General features: G+C 42.0%; 1 protein-coding gene across 1 annotated transcript in view; it reads left to right on the top strand.

The window, feature by feature from the left end:
• The window catches only part of LOC149457275 (enhancer of mRNA-decapping protein 4-like), a gene marked incomplete at its 5' end in the record, with an annotated part of 340,946 nt that overhangs the window by 281,191 nt on the left and 39,414 nt on the right, over positions 1–20,341 (top strand). Inside the window, 2 exons of the mRNA XM_089683949.1 lie at positions 6,021–6,240; positions 15,942–16,105. Of these exons, the coding sequence (XP_089540075.1) occupies positions 6,021–6,240; positions 15,942–16,105 (384 nt within the window). The remainder of the gene's footprint in view (positions 1–6,020; positions 6,241–15,941; positions 16,106–20,341) is intronic.

Raw genomic sequence — 20,341 nt, 5'->3', positions numbered from 1 at the left:
AATTGTGGAAAAAACCCATATGGTATTTCCTTTACCCATGTGGTAGATGAAAAAATATTAGTATTCTTGGACCTTGAGTTAAGACATGGTATTAGTGGTCAAATCCATTCTAAAACACACTTTAAACCTACTGCAGGTACCTCGTATCTACAAGCGAAAAGCCACCATCACCCTCAGTGGATTAAAAATGTGCCATATGGACATTTTGCAGATTGAGATGCACTTGCACTTTAAAGGAGGACTATATCAAACAAAGTTCAATTCTCAAAAACAAATTTAAAGAAAAGGGATATAAACATAGTCTTATTGAGATAGCTTTCAATAAATATTTAAGAATGTATAGTAACCCTCTAACTCATACTGCACCAAACAACAAAAAATCCAATAGAGATAACACGGGTTGTTCGACTGAAGTATGCTTCCGTACAAGATTTAACAACAAATCCTGGATAATTAAACAGATTGTCACCAAACATTGGAGTATTCTCAGGAATTACCCAACTTTAAGCGATTCGCTTCCTGAAAGGCCGTGTTTCATTTTTAGAAAACGAAGAGATCTTAGAAGCATACTACCCCCCAGTAGACTTTGTAAAACTACTACTGTTCCCAAATCTGTCAGGTGCATGGGCTGGCCTTTTTTGACCAAAAAGGCAATTTCAGATGATGTGTTCCATATTGCGGCACTTGCGAATTCACCTGTCACCGGAAACGTAACGTCACTGGTACAGATGGTAAAATGTACACCATTAAACAGTTCATTAACTGCGGTAATCATTTGTTGTCTATGGCCTTCTGTGCCCATGTGGCTTATTATACGTCGCCCTTTAAGAGTTCGCTTTAGTGAGCATAAAAGCAGCATCAAGAATATAAATATAATATAAGATAAATATTGAATACCTTGTTATTTTAAAGAAGCCCATCAAGGAAATTACTGTGGGATCAAAATCTTTGGAATAGAGGCCATACCTAAAGATATTGATAACGGCAGGAGACACCAAAGATTCTGTAGGAGTGAGAGCTTTTGGATTTTTACACTAGATACACTGTCCCCAAGGTTTAAATGATGATTTGTTAACACATACTTTGATTTAGCCTGCATCTACCTAATACCACCCACTCATATAAATTTATTAACATCCTTTAATGATGCACGTACAGGAGAAGATTTATGGCCTATCCTCCTCCTCCTATCTTTGATCATATTAATTAAAATAATTATTAATTACTAATTTACAAGCACAAGTGCTTTCTGTCCTCTTCTCCCCTCTTCATTATGCAAAGTTGAGTTCTCTGTTCCCCTGGTCTATATTATTCATAATCTCTACGGATAATAATTATTATTACTTCTACGACTAATTTTTTACGACTAAGTTTTACTAATCATAATTTAAACTCATTTTTTATTAAGTAGTAATTAATCATCATTTTAAGGATTCTATTAAAGAGTATCCATAAGCACATGTAGGTGGTTCTATAATATTATTTTACATTACTGCAATATTTTATATTACTACATTATTATGACTGATGATTATTACCTTGTGTAGTATTACTATTTGTTTTTTATTATTTTATTGTATATTGGTCTCTATATGTTTGATCATTTGCCATGTATTTTGCCTTTTATTTTCCCTATATTTGATTATTTACCGTGTATTTTGCCATTTATAATTTTTATTTTTTAATTGGATGTTGTATTATTTACACAGTATATTGAGGTATCGAGTTGTACCTCTGAGGAGGGACTGAGGCGATTATATTAATCTGGTCAGTATCATAAATGTGTCATCTATGGTGCAGGCAGTAGATGGCGATAGCCCCTATTGGGAGCCCTTCACAATGATAGCCGCTGGATCACACGGCACATGCGCAGTTTGTCGCCGTGCGGTCCACCACCTGGTTTACTCATTTGAGCTCCCCCTCCTACCCACTGCCTCTATTATGACTGCTACAATAACTTTCAAAACATCTATAATCAGCAAAGTGCAGGAGCAGTATTAGACTGCCTTCCTGCAATGGGTTCTCCAGTATAATGGCCGTTAGAACGCACGGCGCATGCGCACTAATACCTAGAGGCTGTTGTGCGTTCCACCGCCACCTGCAATATTTATTTCACCGTTTTCACCGCCAGTTCTGCAAAACTGGCTGAAACACTGACACTTAGTGGCTGAATGCCTCCTAGCTATGGGAACTGAACCTTAATGGATGATTCCTAAAATTGATTTTATTTACCACGCGTGTTTGATATGTTTAACTAAGACTCTAATTTTAATTTTATTTTTAATTAGATTTTTAACTTTAATTATAATATATTTATAACGTCATTTATGTCAATAAGAGCATCATCTTTCCATTTTATCCCTTTCCATTTTTGAACACATTTAGTTTTTTTATATGCTAATTTTATTATTATTATTATTACTTGTTATATGTATGCTTTTTATGTATGCCAATTTTGTTATTTATGAAATATTTTCTGCTGTGACACATTGAAGCCAAAATAATCCCCCATATCCCATTTCCCATTTCTCCCAAAATGAGGCCGTCTCACATATGAGGACAGGCCCTGTGGGGTATAATAACATTTTATTAAGGGGTGACTTATCTCTTTATGACTAGCTCTGATGAAGAAGGGATCACCCTTCGAAACACGTTTAGCTTGACCAAGAGTTTATCTCCCCTCCGGATGGAACTTGCACGTGACCTGTAACCCTGTGTTGGCTATGGTTATTATATGCCTATTTTACTCCTACTCTTGTGAGTATATTTTATTAATAAATTCATCTACCGTTTACTGAGGTAATGCACAAGGTTGGTGTGCTTTTTTCTTTTATTCTTTACTACAGTCATAACATGTTACACCCTGAATATGGGTGTAACATGTTATGAAAGGTCAACTTATCCTTTAATGTATCTCCCCTGCCTACCCCTACTTCCTATATTTTAGTTTGAAACAGAACAGCGACACTGCTCTATCCCTTCCAAAGTGACTTGATTTTTCAGGAAATGTTCATGCTCTATTAGTTTGTGAAATTGCTGATTCAGTGGTATCTAACTCCTAGGGGAGATTTATAAAAACTGGTGCCCTCATAATCTGCTGCAGGTCTGCATGGTAGCCAATAAGCTGCTAACCTCAGCTGGTTCAATTAATCTTTGACAATAAAACCTGTAAGCTGTTTGGTTTCTCCTCAGAGCTGCACCAGATTTTGCACTCTCCAGCTTTAGTAAATAATCCCCATAGGCTTCACATTTTATATCCTGGATTTGATGCACCTTGCTGTACTGAAACCAGTAAAATAAACCATATTTTCAGCAATAGCTGATGTGTCAAGACTCTTTAGAAGAAGAATAAGGTAATCTTATACCAGCTGACTAATATGTTGGACCTTACATTAGCACACATTATTTTATTTTTATTTTCCTGCAATCCCACTAGGATATGGTTAACTAATAAATACTATATTGGGGGCCACACAATGCACAATAGCATATATTGTGCATTGTCTAACCTGCTCTTTAAACAAGTTAAACAAGCAAGAGTTGATTCTATCCACTTATGGAATGTGTCTATCACCTAATGCATGATTCTCTTCTGAAACCGCAAGTGAGAACTATGGCTGACTCAGACACCTTACATGAGTGGGTGATTGCATATAGTTATATTCCTGCTCTCTGTTGGTGTTATTGATTTTCACTATGACCAAGATCTTCTTTCATCCTCTGTGTATAATTACTAACTTGACTGCTATTTTACCTTTTGTATCCTTATTATCGCACTTTCATGCAACGTTTGCTGTTCTTGCTACTGGGTTGTATGGTTTTTTTGTAAATGAATGTTATATGCTTGGATGCTTTCAGCTTGCAACTATAAAGGAAAATTGTCCATTAGTACTACAATGCTTTATCTTAAAGTGGATTTTTTTTTTCAGAAGGCTTCCACCCGTACACGTGATGAGAATATCTTTTTTTTTTTTTTTTTTTTTTTTTTTTACATGCTAGTCTCATATTGAAAGTAAAGAGGTTACTAAAGTCATGAAAATACAGTACTACAGAATAAAAATTCATAAGTGATGTATTGTATTTGCATTGTATTTTCAGAAACTGTGCTGATTAAACAAAAATCGTATGATCTGTTATACGAGAAAAATGTTCGCGCTGGTCACTTCCAATAATTGCGGACAAAGGCTGTATACTAACAATGAGATTATTGCACAATTGCTTCAAAAGCAGTGTTTTTTGTACAATTTTCTGATTATGTGTAGTAGGCTTTACTATTACGGTTGATTACATTTAGGAGTAGGATTATGATGCTGTCCAAAACTTGACAAATTTTGGATTTCCATTAACCACTTGCCGCCCAGCCACTGTAGATATACGGCGACAGGGCGGCACTCGCAGGCAAAACCACGGTTTAAAACTTGTTTTGTAAACAAATAGGGGGCGCGCGGCCGCCCTATCTGTCCTGCCGATCACCGCCGCAGATGTGAGTCGCCGGGTGACAGCCGGTCCTTAGCGGCTGTTTCCCGCCAATCGGCGGCAAACAGTGACAGACAGCTGCAGTAGCTGTGCTGTCTGTCACTTCCCTGTCAGCTCGAGGATGAGCTGATCGAGAAAGAACAGTTTCTCTTTCTCGATCAGCCTTGTCCCGTCCAGTACACACCCCACCCTAGTAAAACACTCCCCTTACTCCTATAACCCTTCCCTGCAAAATAAAGTTAACCCCTTCCTCCCCATTGCCATTAGTACAGTGTCAGTGTTTTTTTTTTTTTTTTGCACTGATCACTGTATTAGTGTTTTTGGGGATGTCAGTGACCCCAAGTCAGTACCCCCAATGTCAGAATGTCCGCCGCAGTCCCGCCATAAGTCGCTGGTCGCTGCCATAAGTCCCTGATCGCCGCCATAATTCGCTGATCGCCGCCATTATTAGTATAAAAAAAAAACTAAAAATCCCAGTATCTTTCCCGCCATTTGTAAACGCTATAACTTTCATGTAAACCAATTAATTTACACGTATTGGGGTTTTTTTTTTTTTAGCAAAGACATGTCGCAGAATGCATTTTGGCAGAAATTTATGACTAAATTAGATTTTTGCATTTTTTTTTACTGGACATGTTTTATAGCAAAAAGTCCAACATATTGTTTTTTTTTCCTCAAAATTATCAGCCTTTTTTTTATAGCGCAAAAAAAAAAACGCACAGGCGATCAAATACCACCGAAAGAAAGCTCAATTTGTGGGGGGAAAAAAAGGATGTAAATTTCATTTATGTACCGTATTGCATGACCGTGCAATTGTCCATTAAACTAGCGCAGCGCTGTATAGCAGAAAAATGGCGTAAATTGCAGTATTTATACCATAGTTTTCCACACAAAGCAATCAATATACACTTATTGGGATTTTTTTTACCAAAAACATGTAGCAGAATACATTTTGGCCTAAATTTATAACCAACTTTGAGTTTACTATATATTTTTTATAGCTGAAAGTAAAAAATATTGTTTTTCTTCAAAAGTTTTGGCCGTTTTTTGTTTATAGCGTGAAAAATAAAAAGCGCACAGGTGATCAAATTACACCAAAAGAAAGCTCTATTTTTGTGAAAGAAAAGGACGTAAATTTCGTTTGGGTGCAGCATTGCATGACCGCGCAATTATCAGTTGAATTAGTGCAGCGCCGAGTAGCAAAAAGAGGCCTGGTCATTAAGGGGGGTAAATCCTCTGGAGCTCAAGTGGTTAATTACAAGCATTGTACCAGGATTATGTGATCATATGTCTGCATGCTGGATTATTTTCCTTCATTTTTTTTTCTTTTGTTTTGTGCCTGCAATATACCCAGGCTGTAGGCACTTTTATCTTTTCCAGGAATCTCAACATATCCATGCCATAAGTGTTTTTTCAGTGTTTATTGGATCTTTAGGGATTGCTTGTTGACCAATCATGCTGAAAATGTGAAATAATAAATGAATATCTAGCAGAAAACATTGTCACTCAAAATTTTTTAATTCTAACACTGGATTTATTTGCAGCATGCAGGACTCTATCCTAAACCATGTCCAAAGGATAATAAAGGAAGAAGTAAACCTTGCTATGAAGGAACAGCAAGCGGCCGTCACCTCGAGCATTATGCATGCAATGCGATCTGCTGCTGGGACACCAATACCATCCTCCCATTTTGACTTTCACTCACAACAGACGCACATATTGCAACTCTTGCAGCAAGGTCACCTAAATCAAGCGTTCCAGCAGGTATACACTGTCTGATATGATATATTTTGTCTTTATGTTTACTAGGATAAAATAATTATTTCATGTATAATTTTATTAGTAAAATTGCGTCCACAAATTAATTGTATTCTAAGTATTGTACAATCTATATCTGCTTCCTATAATTTAGTACAATCTTTACATTTCTGAAATGAACCTGTGGGCTCACCTTTCCTTTTAAGGTTACCCTGGATAGAATAAGGAGATAGGAAGTCACCAGCATTCAGTACAGGACACAGGCAAGCTTTCGAGGACAACCCCGAGTCTCTCCCCATAAACGTCTTTTTTTTGCTATTTTCTTAAAGTGATAGATCATTATGGAAAAATCACTGTTAGCATAACTATTTTATTTACACTGTGGATTCTTTATTCAACTATACAATGTCTTCTAACACCCAGACGCAGTGTTAGTCAAGTTGCAACTAAAACACAATATGCTTGCTCATGTAGAAATATTCACTTCTGTTGTGTAGAAAAGCCTCCGCATTTTCGCACTTGATTTCTTCTGTCTTCTGGTGCCTCTTTGGGTACAAAGAGACTTGGAAAATCTGAAAGGACATTCCCAGTTCATGAACCAATAAAATGGGTAAATCTTATGATGGATGTGTCAATCCAGAAAAGCTTTTCGCTCCTCCAAAAGTCATTCCTAAACTTTATAAAATAGAAAAAGAGATCACTAGTAAATGGTCTGTTAAGCTAGTTGATCCTGCTGCCTGTCTTAAACATCTCACTGTACCAATTGAAGATGTTCATTCAAAGATTGTGCAGATAGGAAGTTTGAGACACTCTTAAAGGCTTTCTTTAGAAGCCAAGCTCTGCAACCAGCTATTGCTGTGATTTCTGTTTTGTTAAACTGCAGATAATCGAGCCAGGGCAGGAAACAGGCAATACTATTCCAGGACCATGCCTTACTGAGCAATTACAGCAAAATACCCTCCTATCTGCTCTTTTGTGTGGATGCCCTAAACAAGTAATGAAACAGATTTACACAATGGCTTTAATATCTATCCAAATGCACAGAATCCTGTGGCTGAATGCCTGGACAGCTGAAGCTGCGTATAAAAGATGCCTCACACATGTCCTTTGAAAGAGGACTTCTTTTTTTGGGAGGCACTTGACAAACTCCTAAAGATATCACAGGCTGTATTTCCACAGCAGGAGATACAAGCTCCCCCCCTCCTCTCAGCAGCCTCTACCTTTTCAAAAGGGCACCTAAATGCTCTATCAAGGACTCAACTTCCAAATGTGAGTTCAGCCTTCCTTTCTATGAAAGCCCACCAAATCTTTCCCAAAGCTCTCTTCCCAATAAAGTGGTGCCCTCACTCCTAAGAATAAGGGCGCATCTGTTATAATTTTCCTTTCTCTGGGTCATAGGCGTCCCAGACTAGGGGATTCACTTGGTGGACTCAAAGGTGTACAAAATGGATTTCAGAACTCTACCTCCTCACTGGTTTCTTCTCTCAAAAATGTTAATGTCCAAGATGCCTATTTGCATATTCTAACTTATCTACCTCATCAGTGTTTTCTGCGCTTTGCAGTGGAAAACAATAATTTCTAGTTTGTCATGCAACCTTATGAGGTAAGCTGTGCTCCCAGAGTATTTACAAAGGTTCTAGCACCTCTTTTTTAGAGTGATCATTTTCCAAAAATGTTCTCTAGCTTCTCTTTACCAGGAATACGTGGGTCTGGTCCTGGGCACATCCCAAGTAAAGGTTTTCCTTCCTGAGCTCTTTCTTGGAGCTCACGCTTGGTAATTAAGGTCAAACAGACACACCACAATGATATTCTCAATGAGAGTTCTAGGCTTCCTGGTAGCATCCTTTGAGTCTGTGCTATTTGCCCTATTCTGTTCAAGACCTCTCCCACCCAATAGCTAGTCAACTTAAATTAAGTATGCGCCTTCTCTCTACCTACCCATGCTCCGGTCTAACCAACCAAGGATATTGCTAGCTTGGTGGTTCTCCAGTTCACCCTTATCAACAAGGAGTCTTCCCTTCCTTATTGCTGGAAAGTTATAACAACAGATACCAGTCTTCAGGCTGTGGAGGAGTGTTCCAGTCCCTCACAGTCCAAGAAACATATGGTAATTGGTGATAGCCAAGCTCCCAATCAACATCCTGGAGATCAGAGCAATAAGGATGGCTCTGCACTACTTGACCCCCCCCCCCCCTCCAATCTGGGTACAATCAGACAATGCCACAACTCTGACCTACTTCAATCACTAAAGGGGCAGCAGGATTCATGCAACTTTGACTAAAGCAAGCCAAATAATCTCAGAGTCTTACTGTCCAGAGGTCTCTGTAGTCCACATCCCAGGAATGAACATCTGGAAAGAGGATTACTGCAGCCATCACCTGGCTCTAGAATAATGGGCTCTTTACCCAAACATCTTCAACCTGGTATGTCAGAGAATCCAGATTCAAAAAACAAACTACCAGGCCAGAACCAAGAACCCTTTTGCTCTGGCATCAGATGCCTTGATAATCCCCTGGTCTCAGTTCAAGCTAACCTATGCCTTCCCTCCCAAAAATAGAAGCCAGTGATTATTATACCAAACCTGCTCAGGAGAACCTGGTACACAGAAATACTCAGACTACAAAGAGACGACCCCCTGCCTTTCCCCAACAGGCCAGACCTACTTTTTCAGGGCCCTTCATTCTCTCCTGCTTTTCAGCCTCTGGCTTTAAGGGTATTCCTGTTGAAGCCCAGGTCTTAAAAGACAGAGTGGTCTTGGAGTCTATCATTCCTACCTTACTGAAAGGATGAAAAGCCACTTCTTGACAAATATAACATTGTACCTGGAATTCCTTCATTGTCTGGTGTGAACAAAGTCACTCCAATACCAAAGATTACTTTGAGCCTCACATTCTGGCCTTCCTGCAATAAGGACTTGACCTCAAAGCGGAGCTCCACCCAAAAGGTGAATTCCCGCTCCCCATTAAGGATTGGCGTCTTTGGGGTGCGGGGGAGCGGGTACCCAAATTTGACAGGTACCCGCTCCCACTTCCGGTCCGATTGCCTAGGTGATTGGAAGCGGAAGGTGTCCTCCCTCCCCATAGTCTTTTGGGACACGTCCCAGAAGACTACAGGACCATTCATGAAGTGCATCGCTACTCGCGCATGAGCAGTGGGTACCTGGCTGTGAAGCCGCAAGCTATCACAGCCAGGTGCCTACACTGAAGATGCCGGCCTCCTGGAATACAGGATGACCGGTGAGACGGGCTGCGGGGGACACACCGAGGGACAGGTAAGTGGCTGTTTTTTAAAAGTCAGCAGCTACAGTTTTTGTAGCTGCTGATTTTTATTTTTTGACAAGGTAACTGGAACTCTGCTTTAAGCAATTCTGAAAGGACATATCTTGGCCTAGCTAATTCTTTTTCAAAGACCTCTGGCCGAACTCTTCCTTGTAAAAACTTTTGTTCAAGTGTAGCTCACATCAAGCCACCCTTGTAACACCCTGAGCTTCCTTGGGATCTCAGGTTGGTTCCCCCTACCTTGCAGAAACCATCCTTTGAACCTATTAGTGATATCCCCTTAGATGACCTAAAACCGCAGGGACTTCGTCGCTGCTCAAACTCCCTCCAACCCCGTTCCCCCTCACTCAGCTACCCCCTGATCACCCCTCTCCCACGGCCCCACCACTGCTCTGACCTCCACTTCCACCCCACCCTACATTCCTCATACTGAAACTCTCCCAACACTCCACACCTTTGACCTTACTACCATCGAGGAAGTCTCCAAGATCCTCTCTGATGCCCGCCTCACCACCTGCCCCCTCGACCCTATCCCCTCACAACTCCTACGACCTCCCTCCACCTCCATCCTACGCTCCCTCACCCACATCTTCAATCTCTCCCTCTCCTCCGGCACTTTCCCCTCCCCTCTGAAACATGCACACATCACCCCCATACTTAAAAAGCCCTCCCTGGACCCCAATGACCCGAACAACCTCAGACCCATCTCCCTGCTCCCATTTACATCTAAACTCCTTGAACGCCTAGTCTACACCTGCCTAAGCTCTCACCTCAACGACAACAACCTCCTCGATCCCCTACAGTCCGGCTTCCGTCCCCTACACTCCACCGAAACTGCCTTACTCAAACTCTCCAACGACCTGCTAACCGCCAAAGCTAACGGCCACTATTCAGTGCTCCTACTCCTTGACCTCTCTGCGGCCTTCGACACAGTCGACCACCCCTCCTCCTCAAATAACTACACTCCCTCGGCCTCAGAGATTCTGCTCTCTCCTGGCTCTCATCCTACCTGTCACAACGCTCTTTCAGCATTACCTATAATGTTACCATCTCCCCCTCACTCCCCCTCTCTGTTGGGGTCCCTCAAGGCTCCGTCCTCGGTCCCCTTCTCTTCTCCATCTACACCACCTCCCTTGGCCAACTCATACACTCTCTCACGGCTTCAACTACCACCTCTATGCCGACGACACACAAATCTATCTCTCAACCCCCCACCTCACCCCCTCGGTCTCCGTCCGAATCACACCTACTGAGCGACATATCAGACTGGATGTCGCTCCACTTCCTTAAACTGAACCTCTCCAAAACCGAGTTTCTTGTCTTCCCCCCAGCCCGGACACCACCCCCCATTGACTTCTCCATCACATCCAACAACGCCACCATCAAACCCGCCCTGCAGGCCCGAGTACTTGGTGTCATTCTGGACTCCAACCTATCCTTCCAGCCCCAAGTCCAATCTTTAACAAACTCGTGCAGACTCCACCTCCGCAACATCGCCAAAATCCGCACGTTCCTAATCCCAGAAACCACTAAACAGCTTATCCACTCCCTCATCATATCACGACTCGATTACTGCAACTCCCTCCTCACTGGCCTGCCTCGCCGCTGGCTATCCCCTCTTCAGTTGGTCCTGAATACGGCTGCCAGACTCATTCACCTTTCCAACCGCACTGTTTCTGCCACCTCCCTCTGCCAATCCCTCCACAGGTTTCCGATTGCGCAACGGATCAAATTCAAAATCCTAACACTGACGTACAAAGCTGTCCACCATTCTGCCCCGAACTACATCACTGACCTAATATCCAAGTACTGCCCAGCATGCACACTCCGCTCCTCACAAGACCTCCTTCTCTCTAGTTCCCTGGTCTCCTCCTCCCATGCCCGCCTCCAGGACTTCTCCAGGGTGTCACCCATCCTCTGGAACTCCCTGCCCCAACCCATCATATCACCTACTCTCCTCTCCTTTAAGTGCACCCTGAAAACCCATCTCTTCAGGGAAGCCTACCCCACCCCCTGCTAATTTGCCGACCTCCTCCACTCTTCCTACCACTCCATCCCCCACAGCTATCTCCTCCTGTGCCACCATCCCCTCCCTCCTAGATTGTAAGCTCGAAAGAGCAGGGCCCTCGATCCCCTCATGTTTTGCATTGTATTGGTATTGTTCTGTCACATGTTCTGTCCCCCTTTGTAATGTACAGCGCTGAGCAAACTATTGGCGCTTTATAAATACTGTATAATAATAATGACCTCTCCTCCAAAGTGTCCTTTTTGGCTGCTTTCACATATGTCAGATGTCTCCAAGTTGTTGGCCATTTCTTGTAAGAAGCAGTTTCTTGTTTTCCTCAATGACAACTTAATCCTACACCCAAGACATTTCTTCCTAAAATGGTTTCAGACTTTCATCTCAATTAAGGCATAATCCCTGCAATCCTTTTGCCCTGCTCCAAAGCACCCAAAGGAAATTGCTTTTTGTTGCCTGGACACAGTCAGAGCCATAATAATCTACCTCAAAGCAATAGCTTCTATAAGGAAGGCAAACTCCCAATTTGCCCTATACATAGGACCTTGCAAGGGGCATCCGGCTTCCTAGTTCTCCAATGATTGGTGGATAAGACAGGTGATTGCCAGTGCTTACATTCTCTAGGATGGAGCGCCTTCTGTGCTTTTACATGCCCACTCCGTCAAAGCAATGGGAGTTTCCATGGCTTTTTGGCATCTGTTCTCTGTAGCCCATATTTGTAAGGCTGGTCCTTTGTTCATACCTTTTTCAAAGTTCTACAACGTGGATGTCCAATATTCCACAAATGGAGCTTTTGGCCGAAAGCTTCTTGCAGCAGCACTCTGAAGTTAGGTCTGTTAACCCCTTTTAGAGGGTCTGTTGGCACAATTCTGCTTGCCTAGTTATTGCCCACCCTTCTCAATCATTGCTTGGGATATATGAATACTCAGCCTATGTCTTGTACTCTGCGATTAAGAGAAGAGAAATTTTGACTGACCTGTAAATTTCATTGCTTGGAATACAGTACTGGACAAAAGCCAATCTCTCTTCTATTCTTTGGTTACTCTGCATTGTTTGCTTCAAAACTGACAACTCACGGAGTGAGGTAGAGTTATAGGGGAGGCACCCGGGATGCATGTACTCAAAATCTTTGCGAATGTCCATTCACCTGAAAGTACAAACCTATAACCCTGGGACTAAGAAAACAAGCCTGTGTCCTGTACTGTACTCCAAGATATAAACTTTACAGGCAAGTCAAAATTTGTTTTTGTTTTTTAGTTTTGGAAAGGGTAGAGAGTGATTGCAAGATCCTTCAGATTTTTGCTGCCTGTGCCCACCCCCTGTTAAAGGACCACCAGAACAAGAATAATGTAGATTTCTTCCAAATAGGGACGCCGATTCCAGTGACAACCAGGGTTTTTTTTCTCTTTTAGAAGGTTTTTTCCCTCACTTCCTGTTTTGGCTATGGGGAGAAAAAGCAAAATCTCCCCAATGAGATGTAGATTGAAAATAATTTCCAAAAAGGGTTATAATCTTCCCATACTCTATCCAACATGAAACAAGGATATATTACAAAATATATATGTATGTATTATATATAAATATATATATATATATATATATATATATATATATATATATATATACACACACACACACACACACACACTGCTCAAAAAAATTAAAGGAACGCTTTTTAAACAGAGTATAGCATCAAGTCAATTAAACTCCTGGGATATTGACTTGGTCGGCTGAGTAGCGGGGGGTTGTTAATCAGCTTCAGATGCTTTGTTAATGAATTTAACAGGTGCACTAGATGGACAACAATGAGACGACCCCCAAGACAGTAATGGTTTTACAGGTGGAGGCCACTGACCTTTTTTTCCCTACTCCACTTTTCTGACTTTTTCACTAATTTTGCATTTGGCTAGGGTCAGTGTCACTACTATTAGCATTAAGTGACACCTGGACCCTACAGAGGCTGCACAGACAGTCCAACTCCTCCAGGATGACACATAAATGCATGCCATTTCCAGAAGGTTTGCGGTGTCTCCCAGCACAATCTCGAGAATGGAGGTGATTCCAGGAAACAGGCAGTTACTCTAGTAGACTAAATAAAAATATCCACCTGCGCTCCACAGACTCCTTAAATATAGCTAGCTGCTATCACCTACACCCTATACCATGGGACACACAAAATAAATATCAAATATTGGATGAAGCGCTCTGCTATAATAGTGCTATATACAAAAATCTAAATTTTATACACATATGTAAAAGTGACTAGTGCTTAAATAATGTGTTAAAATTATCTAAAAATTCATATAACACCAGTCTGCCCCCAAGTGGCTAAAACTGGTTATACATGTGCACATACACAACAAAATAGAAAGTGACTAAGTGCTTAGGCTATCCTGAAGAAGCCACGTGACAGTGGTGTAATGCGTGGAGCTCATTGACGTAATTTCCGGGTGGAGCTCGGTGACGCACTTCCGGTTTTCGGCAAACACGATTTCCTATTATACCCATAGGATATGGGGGAACTGCTTGTATACTTCTAAGAGCATGTGAGTTTTCCATCTGTTCTTTCTTTATAATAAAACTACATATTGCACTATGGAGATCTCTTTGTGCTTAAATCTTCCATGGTCCGTGGACATATGGCTGAGGCATCGTATATATTGAGATTTTGAATCGTGGGGCAAGTTTATATCCTGGTGTCGTTTTTGGAACATCATTTAAATAAATGATTTGTGACCTCTAGGGGTCGAATGTTGGAGGTGAGGAGGCACTCTGGATATTTAGGATTGATTCACTGGAGTGACACTTTGGTCTGAGCACTATTTGAATGAAGAAGCACTTATATATATATTTTTTTTCACAGAAGAGTGTAAGCATGTTTTTTTGCACATGATTATACTATATGTATATTGATTGTTATTTAAACACTTGGCACTTCTATGCTTATTCACTGTGATTTTTATTTTTTTATATTTATTAAGACACTATTTATGTACCTAAGCACTTGGTCACTTTCTATTTTGTTGTGTTTGTGCACATGTATAACCAGTTTTAGCCACTTGGGGGCAGACTGGTGTTATATGAATTTTTAGATAATTTTAACACATATATTATTTAAGCACTAGTCACTTTTACATATGTGTATAAAATTATGATTTTTGTATATAGCACTATTATAGCAGAGCGCTTCATCCAATATTTGATAATTACTCTAGTAGAGCTGGACAGGGCCGTAGGTCCTTAACCCATCAAAGGAGCAGATACCCAACCCGTTATCTGCTCCTTTGTGCAAGGAGGAACAGGATGAGCACTGCCAGAGCCCTACAAAATGACATCCAGCAGTCCACTGGTGTGAATGCCTCTGACCAATCAGAAATGGACTACATGCGAGTGGCCTGAGGGCCCGACATCCTCTTGTGGGCCCTGTGCTCACTGCCTGGCACTATAAGAGCTCGATTGGCATTTGCCATTGAACACATTTGGCAGGTCCTTCACTGGTGTCCTGTGCTTTTCACAGATGAGAACATGTTCACCTTGAGCATATGTGACAGATGTAAAAGGGTCTGGAGAAGCCGTGGAGAATGTTATGCTGTCTGTAACATCGTTCAGGATGACCGTTTTGGTGGTGGATCAGTGATGGTCTGGGGAGGCATATCCATGGACAGACCTCTACAGGCTAGACAATTGCACCCTGACTGCCATTAGGTATCGGGATGAAATCCTCGGACCCATTGTCAGACCCTACACTGTTGTAGTGGGTCCTGGGTTCCTCCTGGTGCACAACGATGCCCCATGTAGCGAGTATGCAGGCAGTTCCTGGAGGATGAAGGAATTGATAACATTGAATGGCCCCCATGCTCGTCTGACCTAAATCCAATAGAACACCTCTGAGATATCATGTTTTGGCCCATCCGACGCTGCCAGGTTGCACCTCAGACTGTCCAGGAGCTCAATGATGCCCTGATCTGGGAGGAAATACCCCAGGACACCATCCGTCGTCTCATGAGGGGCATGCCCCAATGTTGTCAGGCATGCACATGGGGGCCATACAAACCTCTGTGTACCATTTTGAGCTGCTGCAATGAAATTTCAGCAAGATATACTAACCTGCTGCACCATTTTTTCACTGTGATTTTCGGGGGCGGGCCTTTTAATTCAGACCTTTGTAGGTTGATCACTTTCTTTTCCATCAACCGATGGGGCAGCCTTACATTCCCCAAGACATTACCCAGTCCATATCAGTATAGATATCCAGCATGATATTCTTTCCCATTGAGATCGGATGTGTTTTCAAAATGTTCCATTACTTTTTTTGATGTGTGTGTGATTTTTTTTTTTTCCCCACTAAATATTAGATCTGTAAGAAAAGGTTTAAATTTGTTTGTGATTATCAGTTTGTTTTTTGACAGGCTCTAACTGCTTCAGATTTGAATCTGATCCTGTATGTTTGTGAAACAGTGGATTCCCAACAAGTGTTTGGACAGCACCCATGTCCACTTACCCAGCCTGTCCTGCTATCTCTCATCCAGCAGTTATCCTTTGATCTTGGTACTCGTACTGAGCTCAAACTGAAGTATGTAAAGCTAAGTATTTTTTTTTTTACTTGCATGTGAGAAAATTTGAAGAATCTTTGTTGCAGTTTCCCAAAATAATTAGTCAGTACAGACACTTAGTACTATATCAAAACTTGTTTGGATAAGAGATTTAGTTAGGATTAAATGTCTCTCAAGGTAGGCTTATCTTTTGTGGTGTGCTCACATTCTTTCACATTTAATACATTTTTATTGAACTGTTTCAAAGTACAAGTCGTAGCGAAAAGTGACAAGTGACTGTAGACCGTATGCTATCTAGCAATAAGGACACAGCTGCCACGTACACAGAACCATTCAAAAACATGGTTGGTGATATAAAATAGGTCGTTGATGTTAAAATGGTCCTTGACTAATGGGGAAGTTGCTGAGCAGCAAACGAATATTGTGCAGAAGAACCTTACATATGGGTGGATAGCGTGGTTTTTACTGATACAGAGACAAGAAAACATAAGTGAAAAGAATGACTACAAAGGAGGTAGGGAAGGGGAAGATCGGATAAGGGGAACATTGAGGACACCCAAGCCCAATGTTCCAAAGCTTAAAGTAGAGTTCCAGCCGTTTTTGTGTTTATTAGAAGTCAGCAGCTGCAAAAACTGTAGCTGCTGACTTTTAATAAACACACTTACCTGTCCTGGGGTCCAGCGATGTACTCACATGTGAAGTTCTTTCTCTCCTTCTGTCCTCCATGGTGCTGGCTTCTCTACTGTGGGCACCAGCAGGGGCGTATTTACCACAAGGCAAACAAGGCATTTGCCTAGGGTGGCAATTTTTAGGGGGCAGCAGTGCCCCCTGGTAGAAGGGACATATGCAGCATGGGGACCAGGCAGGATATGTGAGAGGCTGCGGGCTGCTTGATGGTGTATGCAGAACCCAACTGTCGTTCTCGGGAATGTTCAGAGCTCTGAAGGTGAGTATCTCTGTCGCCACAGGGGAGTGGATGTTAGTGGAAGGCTCTCTCGGGTGTGTGTGGTGGGGGGGATGGGAAAGGGGTTTTGTTGGTCACTGTCGGCCTCTCTGTCTTGGGGGGTCTTGTGTTGGTCAGTGTCAGGCTCTCTCTCTGCCAGGAAGGGGGGGGGGGCGTCCAATTTTTGTGTTGCCTAGGGCAGCACAAAACCTAAATACACCACTGGGCACCAGGCTGTGAGAGCTTGTGGCTTCACAGCCTGGTGCCCACTGTGCATGCGCAAGTCGCACCACCCCTCCTCATTGGTTCGGTAGTCTCCTGCGACCTGTAAAAGTTCCCAGGAGACTGTGGAAGCAAGGAGGAGGCCTTACTTCCGTCTCACTTTGCCGCGGCTAACTGAGACGGAAGTGGGAGCAGGAACCTGTCAAAGCCAGATACCCAGATACTCCCAAAAGGTACCAAATATGGCAATGGAGGGGGGTGGGGGGGAGGCAAATAAGCGGAGCTTCCACTTTTGAGTGGAACTCCGCTTTAACTCCTGTAAGGAGTTATAACTTGCTATAGGTAGTGAAGCATGAGCATAGTCTATCCACAAGCTCTATATTTTAAAGGAGACCTATAGCTGAAGCTTTTTTGACTGCACTTCTCCCATGGATCACAGGAGTGCAGTCCTTTCTGCACTCCTGTGACCCGCTGTCAAATGATGCCACAGAGCCAGTCCAGCCTTCAAAAAGAACCCGATCATATGGTCGGGATCCATCCAGATACCTGAACCAGCCGCTTCCGCCCCCTTCGCAGCCTGGTGCCCTAGTGAGCACTGTAAGGTAGGAGCAGAAAGCTGGTGACTGACAGTTCTCAGTCTTAGAGCCGACAAGAGATAGATACAGTATCACACTGTTGCTGCATCCACCTAGGTGAAAAAAAAATATATATATATATATATGTGTAGATAGATATTTACATTTCTTCAGTTGCCTCTTGGTTTCTGGCCTAGACAAAGATATACATCCAAGGAGTCTTCATTGGCATTTTTTTTTTTGGAAGAGGGGCTTTCTCCACTAACACTGTTCTGTCTGCATGCCTAAGCTAGAAATACTACGGGATGTTTTACAGAGTTGTTTCTTAAAGTGTTACTAAACCCAGGACCCTGCATTCACTATATCTGGTCTCCCACAGTACACAGAATATGGAAGTGCAATTATTTTAGTAAATATAAACTGCTAAATACCTTTTCTCATCAGCAGTTAGAGCAGTCTTGTGACTTCAGCTGAGCACTGGTTAAAGCTTGTAGGAGGAGTTTTCTTTCTGCTCTAGGAGGATGCAAAACCCCTGACTTCTGGACAGTGCGGATTGGCCCTGTGCTGATCACATGCATTCTCTCAAGAAAAAAATCCTCTCTAGCAAAACACACTAAATTGAGCATGTGCAGAAGGGCTACAGGTTCAGTCTGTCATTATCAGCTTGGATATTTGAACAAAAGAAGTGGCAGAGAAGTCAGGATCAAACAGACTTTTTACACAATGCAGAGGATTAACCCCTTAGGTTCTACAGTGAGTATAGCAAGCATGCTTTACTGCATATACAGACTGATTTTACTGTTGTAGGTTTAGTAATACTTTGACAAAATAAAGCATAGATACATGGATGGATAAGTGAATCTTCTTTAAATATTAAATATCAATTAAAAACAGTTTTTAGTTTGTGCTGTTCAGATACAGTTAGTGTTACTAAACACAGGACCCTGCATTCACTATATCTGGTCTCCTACAGTAGACAGAACATAGAAATGCAATTTTTAGTAAATATAAACTGCTAAATACCTTTTCTCATCAGTCTTTATAGCAGTCTTGTGACTTCTATCAGTGTCCAGCTGAGCACTGATTAAAGCTTGTATGAGGAGTTTTCTTTCTTCTCATGGAGGATGCAGGACCCCTGACCTCTGTCTGGACAGTGCTGATTGGCCCTGTGCTGATCACATAAACTCTCCCAAGATAACGGAAAACCTCTCTAGCAATACACAGCAAACTGAGCATGTGCAGAGTGTCTTCATACAATATATCTTATCAGGAAATGAGGGGGGCACTGGAAGAAGGGGAGGATCAGAGAAGTCATGATCAAACAGCCTTTTTACACAATACAAATGATTAACCCCTTAGGTTCAACAGTGAGTATAACAAGGATGCTTTACTGCATATACATACTGATTTTGCTGTTGTGGGTTTAGTAACACTTTACGTTCTACTTTATTTTTGCTGCCAAGTAGTGTAACATGTTACAAGGATCCAACTCCACATTTAGAACTCATGCTGAAAATTCTACACCAGGTGTAGGCAACTTTTGTGAGGTGGAGATCTACCAGGGCAACATGAAAGAAATCAAAGATCACCAGGGTTTGCCGTCTTTTGTTTATTTTATACAAAAACAGGGTGTTTTATTGTAAAAGGAAGTATAAAACATTATAACAGGTACATAATTCAAACATTTGACATGAAAGTTATGGTACAGAACAAATGAGTAGAAACAATATATTTTACAACATCTAGTGTTGGACATGAGGAAGGGAGGAGCAAAATGATCTGCATACAATAATCATGAAAATTAATCCCATATTGCCACAATAGAATCGGTGTGAGGAGAGAACCCAGGGATGAAATAAGAAAAAACCGAATATCCAGGAAGATAGAAAAGGGGAATGGGGGGGGGGGGGTTGGGGAGAGGACTGAAAGAAGGAGGGAAGGGAGAAAGAAAAGAGCACCAGAAAGCAGAAAAAGGGGGGAAAAGAAGGGCATAAGTCCCCACTCCAAAATCCCAGTAGAGAATAATGGGTCACCACAATTCCTCAGTGAGACGTCCAGGGGAGCCACACCTTATATTTCCATGGACAGCCCCTAATGATATAGGTAAGCTTGTACATTGGGAGGGCCGCATCCACAGCCATTTCCCAGGACGATGTCACCGGGGGATCCCCAGAATTCCACTTTAACAGAATCTCTCTTTTGACATAATTAAAAGAGGTAGGATATCAACTTCAGATGGTGGGATTGTTGCACATCATCATGTAGCCCCAACAATGCTAAGGCAGGTGAGAGGGTCAAGGACAACTGAAGCTGTACATTAATTAGATCAAAAACATCAGACTAAAATAATACAATTCTAGGACATGTTCAAAACATATGTAGAAAGGTACCGGGATGTAACCTACAACGAGGACAGGTAGGGTCCCACTCTGGATATATCCGAGAGAACCTCAAGGGGGTAAAGTAAACCCTATGTGAGCTTATCCCTGGAAGAGATAACCAACTTAGGACCCTGT

Source organism: Staurois parvus, unplaced genomic scaffold, assembly GCF_062004578.1.
Source record: "Staurois parvus isolate SC_StPar_1 unplaced genomic scaffold, SC_StPar_1.0 ptg000329l, whole genome shotgun sequence".
NCBI classification, from domain to species: Eukaryota; Metazoa; Chordata; class Amphibia; order Anura; family Ranidae; genus Staurois; species Staurois parvus.
Note: the sequence above shows the minus strand (reverse complement) of the source record. Positions and strands in the feature narration are given on the sequence as shown.